This window comes from Oryza glaberrima, chromosome 3 (genome assembly GCF_000147395.1).
Source record: "Oryza glaberrima chromosome 3, OglaRS2, whole genome shotgun sequence".
In the NCBI taxonomy this organism is placed as follows: Eukaryota; Viridiplantae; Streptophyta; class Magnoliopsida; order Poales; family Poaceae; genus Oryza; species Oryza glaberrima.
The window spans coordinates 3,474,538-3,486,830 of NC_068328.1; the positions used below are offsets into that span (position 1 = coordinate 3,474,538).

The following is a 12,293-nucleotide window of genomic DNA, read 5'->3' on the forward strand; positions in this document are numbered from 1 at the left end:
CAGGAAGGAGGATGGCAACCTTGCCGGATCCGGCCATGGCGACGACGCGCTGCGCGTGGCGGCGAGAGCACCTGAGGCGGAGCTGCTGCGGATGCGCCGGGGCAGCGGCGACGGCGACACGCCGCCTGCGCGGTGGAGGTCAGCGAGGTGGGAGGACGCAAGGGACGACGGCGCCGCCATTCTCTCTCCAAGCCAATCCCTTCGTCTCGCGCTGCAGCGGTGGATGACGCGGTGGACGAAAGGGGATCCTGTCCCGTCCCAACGGGATCCCGTTGTTTAGCATTCCTTTCCGTATCGAGGTTCGAAGACGTATAGTTGCACTCCCTGCTTTCAGGTTCCAGTCTCGCGCCATCCTATCCACCCGATTAAAACTGGACGGTCAGATCAGCAAGTCCTTCCGCTCTCTAGCCTTGCACTCCCGCACTAACCCTTCTCCCCCGTAACCCCACGGGAAGGCGATCCATGGCGGCGGCGGCGGGTTGGCTCCGGCGAGCGGCAGCGGCAGCGGCGGCGCCTCGCCTGCCTTCAGGCCTTCCTATACTACCTACTCCCCCTCCAGCCCCTCTCACAGAGGCCCAATCGTTCGTGCTCCCGGGCATAGGCGCCGCCGTCGCCGGCGGCATGGAGCTCATGGCCGTTCCCAAGAAAAAGGTATCCTAGCTTCTCCCCCCACTGTATCTCGTGGTTTTTGGTTTGTTACCTTCATAGTCATGGTCTGGTCGTGGGTCGATGGTGCGGTATGGCGCACCACTGCACCGTGCCCGGTGGAGTGCACTCTAGGTGTTCGTCGGATTGCCTGGAGAGTAGAAAGGTATTATGACCTAGAGAATAATGGAAATGTCCTAACGGTGGAACACGGGGTGATAGTGCACACAGAAGATTGCCTCTTTTTTTCTCGATCCATTGCTTGGTAGGTTAGTGATAGATGTTTTGTGTTTTGAGCCCATTCCATTTGGAGCATAATGTCAGCGAGGTGTGGTCTTAGGGGTATGCTTGTTTAAGCTATCTTTTCAACTATGGCAAACAATATAGTTCTCATGAAATTCAGTTCCACTTATAACTGTGACGAAGGCTGAGTTTGTTCTTTCAATGTCTAAAAAACTCTTTAATTGTAGAGTGTATACTGAAAGATGTTGCCAAGACTAGTGGTAAGTTTTCACTTTTGTTTGTAATTAGCAATGCACAAGTTGTTTGTTATGTGAGTGGATTTGGCAGATGAGTCAATACATGTGTAACTCATCATGATGATATGCAAATGTGATAACTCAGGAAAAATCAGAAAACAAAGATAACCGAGCAAGTAGTCAGAAAATGTCTGGTTAAAGGCATAAATTTCTTGACACATTTGATATTTGAGCATTTGCAGTTATCTATATGTAAATAGTGATAGTCTTGCGGTGAGATCAACTAATTCTAACTACTAGCATAGTTACTTTTGAATATGTACTTTTTATGTGCTCTGTTGAAGCATGTGCTTCATCTCATTGCCTCAGCAGCTTCAGCTGCTTTTTGAGATTTGAGAATTATTATTTGTTTGTTTCATGTTCCATGATTGTTGCTTCTTGAATGTTGCAGGTCTCAAAATACAAGAAGGGTTTGAGGAATGGACCGAAAGCATTGAAGCCGGTTCCAGTGATTGTCCGTTGCAGGTAAATTTGAAGCTGAAAACAACATGCTTGTTAGTTATTCTGATTTGTTCTGCTATGTCTAAAGACAACTTAGTATTAGTAAATATCATTTTTTTTATGTAACAGCATACTTTATTCTGATTGTTTCACTACTCATGTGGACAATTATTAGACTGTTCAGATTGTTGTCTAGCGATACCCTCACTCTTTACAATCTAGAATGCAATAGTATCAATAGCCACCAACTTAGGTTTTAGTGGAGCCCAAAGTGCAGACACAGAAAACATGCTATGTGATCTAGCATCACAAATGCTGTAGAACAACATTTTGGCGTGCATCAGTTCTTCCCAGATGATTCAGAAATTGCGCGACTCATTTCAGTTTCCGGATTTGTCATCCTTTGCTCATTGTTGTTTTTTGTTCCATGAAATTTATTTACATAATTGTTCTGGAGTACCTTTCCATTGTGCTGACGCTGAAAATTGTTCATCTTGAATGGCATGTTGCAAAGTTTATATAACCTGGTATCCTTTTTGTGCCTGTCAGGTGCTGTGGCCGAGTGAAGCTGCCCCACTTCTACTGCTGTAGCGGAGAAAAAGGGAACCCCGGCGACTCAAGCTCATAAACCTGTTCTGTTTCTCCCCAAGTTCAGTCTGCACTCAGCACATCAAGCAATGTCTGAACACTATTCCACCATGAACGTTTTCTGATCTCATTTTGTGTTCGGCCGCTGTTCTGTTCTCAAGCTTTTTAATCAGTGTACACACTTTAAACCCAGCTTGGATTTCAAAACTCCCCTTGTCAAAAACTCAAATGCCACTCGTGACATGAATGGATGCATTCTGTCTGAGACAAGAACCAAATGTGTGCATGTGCCTTGCTAGAAGAAAGAAACAAAGGGCCTCATCTTTTCGTTTATGCTTATGTTTATCAGCTAAAATTTAAATTTTCAACCTTAAATTTGGAGTTGATTTTGAGTTTTTTTCATCAAAGTTTATTTTTCAGCCCTTGTTTTTAGATAGCTAAGAACACGTATATAAAACAATAAAAGTTGTATTCACGAATTATTTTTCGTTTGCCAATATGCCGTTTCGCTTATTCCCTGGTAGAGCCAAAAAGTGTAACAATCCAGCAGCACGGACAGGGGCGAAGCTAGCATCAAAATAAGGGGGGTGCACTACCATTGAGAATCTAGAAAATTTCATCACAACACTGCACATTCTAATATTTTTAAGTGAGAAATTAGGAATTTGGGGGTTCATGTGCACCCCCAACATAGTATAGTTTCGCCACTGCCGCACGGAAGGTGGGCGAGGAAGACGGGAAGAGAGATGCCAGTTCGAGATGCGGATGCTCTTTCATTTTCGTGCCGTTTCCGGTGCGGTGCAGGTGCAAAAATGCAATGCAATGCAACCACACGCGTGCAGTGGTGGTGCGGGTTTGGTAGAGGACGAAACCGCGGTCGTTGGCTTGGCCTTGGCTGGCTCGCCTCAGAGCCGCCACCAACCAACCAAAAACTCCTCCCCAACCCAAAAACGCGACGAAATTCGCTGGCCCCCCCGCTGTGATTTCTGTGGACCGGCTGCGGCTTGGGTGCAGCAGCGAGCAGATAACGAGGCGAAGCGGAGCCAGATTTCCCTCTCCTCTCCTCTCCTCTCCTACGCGACGCCTCCTAGCCGCCACCGCTTCACCAAATCAAAAGCTCTCGCTGCTCCTCGAGAGGGAGTTGGTGGAGAGAGAGAGAGAGAGAGAGAGAGAGAGAGATGGCGTCGCCGTCGTCATCGTCGTCGCTGTGCTCGACCTTCGCCTCGCCGCGCGCCGCCTCCCTCGGCCGCCGCCTCGCCTTCTCCTCGCCCAGGTAGTTACCCCCACCGTTCGCTTCCGAGATTGCGCCCCCTTCTTCGCTGGTATGCGCCGCGGCCGACCCGATCTTTGCGAGCTCTCGCGCTGTGCGTATTACGTCCACATGGTTAGGGGTGGTTGGGCTTCAGGGTACCTCCCGGATTGGACAAAACTCCATTCCTGAACGCCGGATAGCATGTCAGAGTCAAACCTTCTGGGACTGGATGGGTTCATGAGCTTTGAGCTGCCGGCGCAGGTTGAACGAGCTAGTATTGATGCTATTTCTCCCAACTGCTCTCAAGCTGCACCAGTTGACTTGAGGAGTTCATCAGGACGGCATTTCTTAGAACCTTTACTGTTGCTATGATGCTATCTGTTATTTGTGTTTTGTAAGTGATGTATGTATTGCCTAGTCATGATAAAACATGACAACAAAAGGTACAAATGCTGGTTAAACTTAAAATCACATGTTGAGGACTTCACTGCTTTCTTACCTTGGTTAAGTGCTGTGATCTTAAGGTTCTCATTCTGTTTTTCCCTTGATGCTTTGCAGGAAAGCATTCCGAGTGAGGGCATCATCCAGGGTTGACAAGTTCTCGAAGAATGACATCATCGTGTCCCCTTCCATTCTTTCTGCAAACTTTTCCAAGCTTGGCGAGCAGGTCTGTCAAGATTCTACCCTCCATCAAACCACCATGACATGGAAATATATGTAGGAGGATCATTTAGGCTACTATATATTGGAATAATAGATCGATATCATGAGACAAAGAATAGGTTGATAATATATTATGTGAATAATATTACTAGGTAAAAGCTGTGGAGGTGGCAGGATGTGACTGGATTCATGTTGATGTCATGGATGGACGTTTTGTGCCAAATATCACAATCGGACCTTTGGTTGTTGATGCTCTGCGGCCAGTCACTGATCTTCCGTTGGATGTGCATCTGGTACTTCTTGAGAAGCCTTACTGAAATTTTAGGTATTTATGTGCTGTAATTTTGCTTTCACCCTTGCTAATTTGGCAGTTTGTTATCTTATTTATTGCAGATGATTGTGGAACCTGAGCAACGAGTTCCAGATTTTATCAAGGCAGGTGCTGATATTGTTAGCGTTCACTGTGAGCAATCGTCAACCATCCATCTACACCGAACAGTCAATCAGGTAAAGATTGGCATCTTTTACTAGTTAATATTTGAGATAGCTCATCCTCGCTCTTTCAGTCATTCATGAATTAGCATACCACTGTAGAAGTGTGGATTCCTCTCCAAATTGAATCAGTATTTTGTTTTATGAGTTTTACTGGTATGTGACCGGGAGGAAACTGGACTTTCACTAGTCTCCTGTCAAAGGATCATACTGTAATATACTTGTATACTGTACTTTAGGACTACTTACCAAATTGTTTCTTGGATCCTTTATATACTAGATAATGGTTATCGTTTGCTCCTTGAGCTAACCATTTCCTTGACATGGTGATCGGGACTGCAATAAGTTGATTTCTTACCTGTCTAATTCTAGTTGAACTTGAGATATACTCCATATTCATTTTTGGCAGTAATTGCGTTTTTATTCTAAGGATAAAAATCTAAAAGGGACGTAGTGGTCTCACATTTTTTCAGATTAAAAGTCTTGGAGCAAAGGCTGGAGTTGTTTTGAATCCTGCAACCCCTCTCACTGCGATAGATTATGTACTTGATGGTAAGACTATTCTCACTCCAATATTTATAGGGTGTTGACACGTGTGTAAATCTATTGATGGATTGATGTCCAAATTCTACTTGGTAGTCGTATGAATTTTGTTATTATTTTCAATGTATCAATCCTGATATTAGTTGTTAAGTGTGATGGGTTGATGTTGAAGGAGCACACATGACATGTTTAGATTATGTTTGTAATTTTGTGAATTAGACAAGTCACTCCTGTTATTTAGTTACCTATTGCAGTTTTTATAAGCATAGCCATAATGCAATTTTAGTTAAGAGTCAAAACTGTGCTATTTCTGGTGAAAATTTGATGAGTCTTGACTGCATTCCAATCTTGACTTTCTTGACTATCCTGCCTGTAGTCACTTCGTTTCCTTGGATTAAGCATAATTATTAACAGCACTCACAGTAGAAAATTACATGTCTTTCTCATCGTACGACACTATTATTTCTTTAGTTCATCAATAGCCCAACAGGCATATACTCCGACAACTGACAAGCTACTACATTTGTCTGCGCAGTTGTTGATCTAGTATTGATTATGTCGGTGAATCCTGGGTTTGGTGGGCAGAGCTTTATTGAAAGCCAAGTGAAGAAGATTGCAGAGTTGAGAAGATTATGTGCAGAGAAGGTATATCCTCATTTCCTGCATGTATTCTCACTGAGCCAGTGCTCTAAGCGTGCATTTCATTCTTTTAATAGGGAGTAAACCCTTGGATTGAGGTTGATGGTGGAGTTGGTCCCAAAAACGCCTACAAGGTCACCTGATTTCTAGCTTTCTGTTACTGTTATTTTTTTCACTACTGAATACCAATAACAGTTTTGGACTAGAATTATGGTTCAGTTGGGTGTTAATTTATTGTTTCTTTGAATAACAGGTCATTGAAGCTGGGGCCAACGCCATTGTTGCTGGTTCAGCCGTTTTCGGGGCTCCAGACTATGCAGAAGGCATGGCTTCTTTTCAGTGACATACACATTCAATCATCAAACACTAAGTTCTTAAACATGAATTTCTGACATAGTTTACTAACAGATAGTAATATGCTTATGTTTTTCCTCTTGCAATTTTGCAGCTATCAAGGGAATCAAGACCAGCCAAAAACCTGTGGCTGTACCAGCATGAGGATCCTAAAGTAGTATGCTGTGTACGTTGTTTTTGTTTACCAGTACCGCGGTTTGTACAGATATGTGCCAAGCTGTACGTTATATTGGAGAAATTGAAGGAAGAAGAAAACGTGGAGGGCGACCGTTTTTCTCACTGTCCGCGAAGATGTATTACATATTCCCAGTGTCATGTGATACTACCGTGCTCACGAAATTGTTCATAATAAATATCGTTCTTTAGCAAATCCTATAATGATTTACACTTCTAGCATTTGAAATTTATCCACAAATATATGCATTTTTAGAGTACTACTTTTTGCCCCAGCCACTCCTCATCCAATTCGCCCATTTAATGAGAGGTATTATAGTATTTTTCATTCACCGTCAATCTCCAAAATCCAAAAGTGCTCATATTTTTGGAAAACAAATAAACAATTGAATTTGTGGATATTAAGAATACATGTGACACGTCCGATACTGAACAGAAAAATGCCTTCATTACATTTTGGTGGACCAAGCACAATAACAAACATATGCTCCGCACTGGAGTATTGGGTAATGTGACAGTTGAAAATACAGTACTACCACAATGGTCAGGGGGCAAAAAAAAAAAAAAATCAACACTTGCGATTTTTTTTTATAGAAAAGCATGTATTTTGCTTTGGCTATCATCATGAATTAATTGATTGTCATGAACACGAACAGTAAACAACCAGCCCAATTTACATGCTTTAGAAGGGCATTCATATTCTGCATTCGGCAAGTGAAAAATGAATCAATCAATCGCAAAGCGAAAAGGCTGACCTATACAACAGGAGATCAGGAAAACCGGTTAAACGATCAAGATGACTCTGCCTGCTGTGCTGCTGGCTTCAGTCCACTGCACGTCGCCATAATAACTTGGCTCGGTGAGGTTACAACTTGACTTGACGCTCACCTTACACTGATTGCATCCTTGGTTCGGCTGCAAAATCTTGAATTGGCCAGGCATTCGTGTGGGTTAGCATAAAAGTAATCCTCTTCTTTTGGCTTATTTTCAAGTTTCTGCCGACAGGACGGTTGAACTACACGATTTCTATGAGTTTCCTGGACAGAAGATGCAAAATTGTTCCAAGAGATTGTCTTATTGTTGTACAGATCTATAAATCCAACCAATTTCTGTCGGTCTAGTAGCACACTTCTCCTGAAACCCAGGAACCTGAAATATTGAAATGCCAATAAAAAACTAATGACCACAACATATATCTGATTGCACGACAACTTTTGGCTACATGATCAAATCATACTGAACTGAACAAGAAGCTTGATTTTCATAAAGAGGAAATCTGGCTGTGTCCATACCTCCGTTGACCTTCAACAAGTTTTGCCATGTTACCATCATAAGTAGGAATGAAAATATCACTGGCTGTGGATACAATGAAGTCAAGTGCAGCCATCTGAGAAGAATGGTTCTGGAATTGTCGTAGAGCTTCCAAGTCTAGCAGCGTCTCCTTTCTTACCTGAAAGATATTCAACACTGTTTATATAGCGAAGTGAGTGAACATTTAGGCAATGAAGTGGTATCCCAAAACATGTGAAACAGTGTTGGCAGACAGATAGGGAAAAAAACACATGCATTGAAATTTATGAAAACTGTACTACAATTATTACCAGTTACCATAACACGTGGAAAAGGCAAAAAAAATTGGCAGCATTTTGACTACAATATCGCACTTACAAGTTTTGGAAATGCAGCTTGTAATGGTTCTAATCTTTTTTCTCCCCCATAAATTTCACCGGCAGCAATGTATATGAGAGTGTCCTTCTGAAATCCCAGAGCTTTCAGAATAAAAGATGTCTCCTCAGGTGTAAGTGGGCATAGCCCTTGCAATCTCTTAGCTTGTGAATCAATTTCCTTTTCTCTCCACCATGGATAAGCATATCTGTTTGAGAAAAAGTTGGCCTCAGTTGCTTGTGGCTTGTTGTACTTTTCTTACACAGAAAACATTGAGACACTTATCTTAGAGACATAGAGGTGCAATTGTGTGTCCATACTCAGCACTCAAGAATAAGATAGCAATTGACTAATTTGACAATATTAAGAATAAATGGGTATTTTTTCTTTTTCATGTCATTGAAATGAATCCACCATAAAAAGGAGAGAAAAACTAGGTATGAAAATGACGATTTAATAGACTCAGAGTGATGTTTTATAAACTCAAATAATTACCAAAAAAGTAATACGAGAATGTTACATAGAATTGTAGAAGACTGTTACACATAGTATCTATGACATGAACAATCATTTCTAGACGAGTTAAGGGGGTATAGATAACATCATTAAACTATTACCCCTTTCATTTTAAATAGATGTTGTTTTGAATTGTGTGTAGTCAATGACATTAGTAGGTACATAGCGAAGGAAAAAAGGTCCAAATCATCATAGCTCTAATATTTTTAGTGAATATATGACTAGAAAAAGTAATGGTCAAAGGTGCATATTCGAACCATGCAAATGTCCTATAAACGACATAAGAAAAAAAACACAAAACCATGGAGAGTGAGAGAGTGTGTGTTTTGGTTGAATAGGGGGATGGTGTTTGCCTCCTACTACAACAAACGACATAAGAAAAAACGGAGGGAGCAATGGAGTGTGGTATTTCCTCTTATATGCAAGGAACTACTTGGGTCAATATCTGAAAGGCTACATTTTGGTATTTATTAATATATATATAAGAGCACAAGATGGCTTTTGACCTCATTCTTTTGAGCTCTTCAGCTTCTTCTTGAGAAAGACCATGATTGCAACCAGAAAAGGCCAGCATGTCCATCTCATAGCGTAAATGCAAGGCCACAAATGATCCCTTGGCCTGAAGTTTCTGCACCAGTTTATTCCCCAAGGCCTCAATTTGAGGGGTGAACTTCAGTGCATGAAAATTAACACGGCACCTAAGTAGTTGAAGCTGTGTACTGATACCATTGTTTGCTAACCGAGCATCCGTCTTGTTAAAATGGATGACGCTATATTTGCTGAATAATGGTAAGATCTGCATAGATAAGATACCATGAAGAGTATATAATATATAGCAAGCATGTGTCAAGCAAGATATATGTACAAACCTGATGCAAGTAATATTTTTCATCAGACCAGCTCACAGGTGGCATATTAAGTATATTGTTTGAATCCTCTGGACCAAACCTCTTCGGAAGCTGTTTAACAATGTGCACTTCATCTCTTAATGTGTCAATGAAATGTTTAACATCAAATATATCTTCAAAATTGCTGCAAAGTATTGCAAAAATATCGCACATTTCAGATATTAACATGGTAGGTCCAGTACATAACCTATCCTACAAAATGAAAAATACCTTTGATCAGCCCAGAATGACCTCTTGTCTAGTTCTGGGACAACCATTGTAAGGTTTAGCAAGCGAGCAACCGCCACCATGTCACATATCTGGAATATATGGTTTCAAAATAACAGAAGTATAAAAAAGTGAGAGACAATATAATACTGAGCAGCAAAACTAACTCAAGTAAAAAAAAAAAAACAACTGACCTCTGAACGCATCTGATTCAAACCCCCATTGCAAGATACCTTCAGATAACCATTACTCTTATAGACTCCTAAAAACAAAAAAATCAAGTTAAAACTGATATGCCCAAGTGATGATTAATGCTGCTTCTTAAGTAAACATTCAAAAAAATGAGGATGTCAATCAGCTAGTGCATCCATTTATGTTCTGCCGTGACTTCTAGAGTGAAAACCATTTTTCTCATCAATCGCAACTGTACTTGAAGCAGCCGCTTCTACAACTTCACTAACTTACTATCAATTTGGGAAAGGGCAATAACAAGTTCATCCACATTTGAATCCAATACACTTTCATTTGTACAATTCTACTCATCCCTACAGAATGCCACCAAATCCATACACATCAAAATTCAAAACTGAACAAAACTTAAATCAAACTCCGCGAAGAAATAACTAAACAAATAAACAAATAAATAAGACACGGAGGAGATCACGCACTTCGAGGCGGAAGCGCGGTGGGCGGAGGCGAGGGCTCCGCGTCGCCGGCGAGGCCGAACAAGGCGAGGAGGCGTCCGACGGCCACGAGCTGCCCGACGAAGGCCCACAGCAGCACGGCGCCGCACCCTGCCAGGAGCCAAACCCTAGGCCTCGACCTCGCCATCGCTCCCCCACCCTACATCCACCGCCCCCTCCTCCTCCTCCTCCTGATCCCCGCCACCGGCATTGGCAGCCGCGGCAGCAGCAGCTCCTCCTCCGCCTCCTGGTTCGAGAAGGTTCCAGAAGATTCGGGAGGGGCCTAGCTGCGATTCTTTTTTTCTTTTTCCGTTTGGCGTAGATGGGCTAGTGCCGTTTGTGTTGGCTTTGGTTTTTGGTAAAGGATCTGCTTGTCTAGTTGTCTTTCGTACGAGCGGCGGCGATTAGTCTAGTGGTGGTCAGGAGGAATCCACACACGAGACATTCCAGACATCTTTAGGGTCCAGCATGTTTATTTGTTTAGTGGAGTTGAATAAAAGGTTATATTTGGCATTGCCACTTGGAGTATTAAATCTATGGACTCTTTGAAACACAGTATTGTCAAAACAAAATAGAAGAAATAACACATGATTGAAATGCCCTGGCAATTTAAATTCTATGGATTGTGAACATGTAGAAAAACTACATAAATGATTGTTTCGATGGAGCAGGAAAACACAAGAATTATAAGAGATATAAACAAAGGAATTGTGTTTTCAAATAAGTTGAACCTCATGTCAAAATTTTTATGTTTTGAGCCAATCTTAAAGAATTTCATAAGATATTTGGATGCCTATTTTTTTGACTCAAAGGATCGCAAAGGAAAGTTTTCCACTGAATTGAGTTCCTTCAAATTTCCTTCAAAAAAACTTTGTCCCAAAGGAGTACTGTTTAAGTAAATAGTACTATAAGGTAATGTAGTAGCATGGTGAGAAGTGTAAGGATTTATGAGCCGAGACAGCGGGCAACAATAGCTAATGAAACACATCTAAGAGCGAATGAAAATGGAGCACACTCGGTTTGTTGCACTATAATTACGTCGCAACTAACTACTAAAGGAAACAACACAGTCGCTGTCGAGCACAACAGGAAGCCTAGCTGCAGCAAATGCAGTCGAGCGCCCGTGAAAAAAGAACATTATAGAGTATTTACTTAACCGCTGTGATTGCTATTGGAGAACAAGGAAAAGGAGACTCGAGCATGAGAAAAGAAACTGATAGATGCGTTAGACGTTAGTTCTTTAGACTTTGGTAAAGAAAGTGTAAGGGGTTTACAAGATTTAAAGAGTGCTGATTAGATCTAGATTTGGTAGCCTCAAATATAAATATTTTTTTCTTATTTGATTTGAGATAATCATACTGTCAAACTTTCCAAATTCCGAGCAATTTTATATTTGAAATTAGCTAGATTTGTGTTACGAAGACTATATCGTTGGATTTATATTATGACATTACAACTTTATTGCCAAATTTTAATATGACACTTAAAAAACAATGATCCAAGGGTAAGTTTTATGGTGGAGGTGGACGTCACATCCAATTTAGACCATGTTATCTTCTCATTAATTAAGAGGTAACACATACTCCCTCCGGTTTCATTTTAATTGACGTTTTGGACAATAACACGGTCTACAAAATATATGTTTGACCTTATTTTTCTATTATAATATATATAATAAATAAATGCATGTTTACTTTTATTATAGTGTTTTGAAAAACCAATCTATATATGTTGTTCTAGTTTCTTTAAACTAAGTATTTTTAAAGTTATTGATGCTCAAAGTTATAAAAGTGTGACCATAAGCTTATCTAAAACGTCAATTAAAATGAAACCGGATGGATCACATTTAATACACAAACTCCAATATTAATCCATTAATTAAGAGGTAACACATACAATATATCACATTTAATACACAAACTCTAATATTAGTCCACTCTCACATCATCTTGCACTTTTCTTGGAGATTGTGTAGAGGTTGCTC

The 12,293-nt window shown here is 41.1% G+C and overlaps 3 protein-coding genes across 3 annotated transcripts; 2 read left to right on the top strand and 1 right to left on the bottom strand.

Moving 5' to 3' along the window:
• Positions 1-389: 389 nt before the first annotated feature.
• Positions 390-3,487, top strand: LOC127766679 (uncharacterized). The gene is made up of 3 exons (XM_052291794.1): positions 390-651; positions 1,576-1,649; positions 2,175-3,487. Exons 1-3 carry the CDS (start codon positions 463-465, stop codon positions 2,251-2,253), a joined length of 342 nt encoding a protein of 113 aa, XP_052147754.1. The 5' UTR covers positions 390-462; the 3' UTR covers positions 2,254-3,487.
• LOC127766678 (ribulose-phosphate 3-epimerase, chloroplastic) lies at positions 3,346-6,526 on the top strand. The gene is made up of 9 exons (XM_052291793.1): positions 3,346-3,486; positions 4,024-4,132; positions 4,281-4,421; positions 4,522-4,635; positions 5,094-5,172; positions 5,699-5,808; positions 5,880-5,936; positions 6,056-6,125; positions 6,251-6,526. Exons 1-9 carry the CDS (start codon positions 3,392-3,394, stop codon positions 6,298-6,300), a joined length of 825 nt encoding a protein of 274 aa, XP_052147753.1. The 5' UTR covers positions 3,346-3,391; the 3' UTR covers positions 6,301-6,526.
• LOC127766677 (rhamnogalacturonan I rhamnosyltransferase 1) lies at positions 6,328-10,733 on the bottom strand. Its single transcript, XM_052291792.1, has 8 exons — positions 10,295-10,733; positions 9,821-9,888; positions 9,630-9,718; positions 9,381-9,543; positions 9,018-9,307; positions 7,999-8,203; positions 7,623-7,780; positions 6,328-7,479 (listed from the first exon to the last, which is right to left on the bottom strand). The coding sequence occupies exons 1-8, from the start codon at positions 10,455-10,457 to the stop codon at positions 7,215-7,217; spliced, it is 1,401 nt and encodes a 466-aa protein (XP_052147752.1). The 5' UTR covers positions 10,458-10,733; the 3' UTR covers positions 6,328-7,214.
• Positions 10,734-12,293: the final 1,560 nt, after the last annotated feature.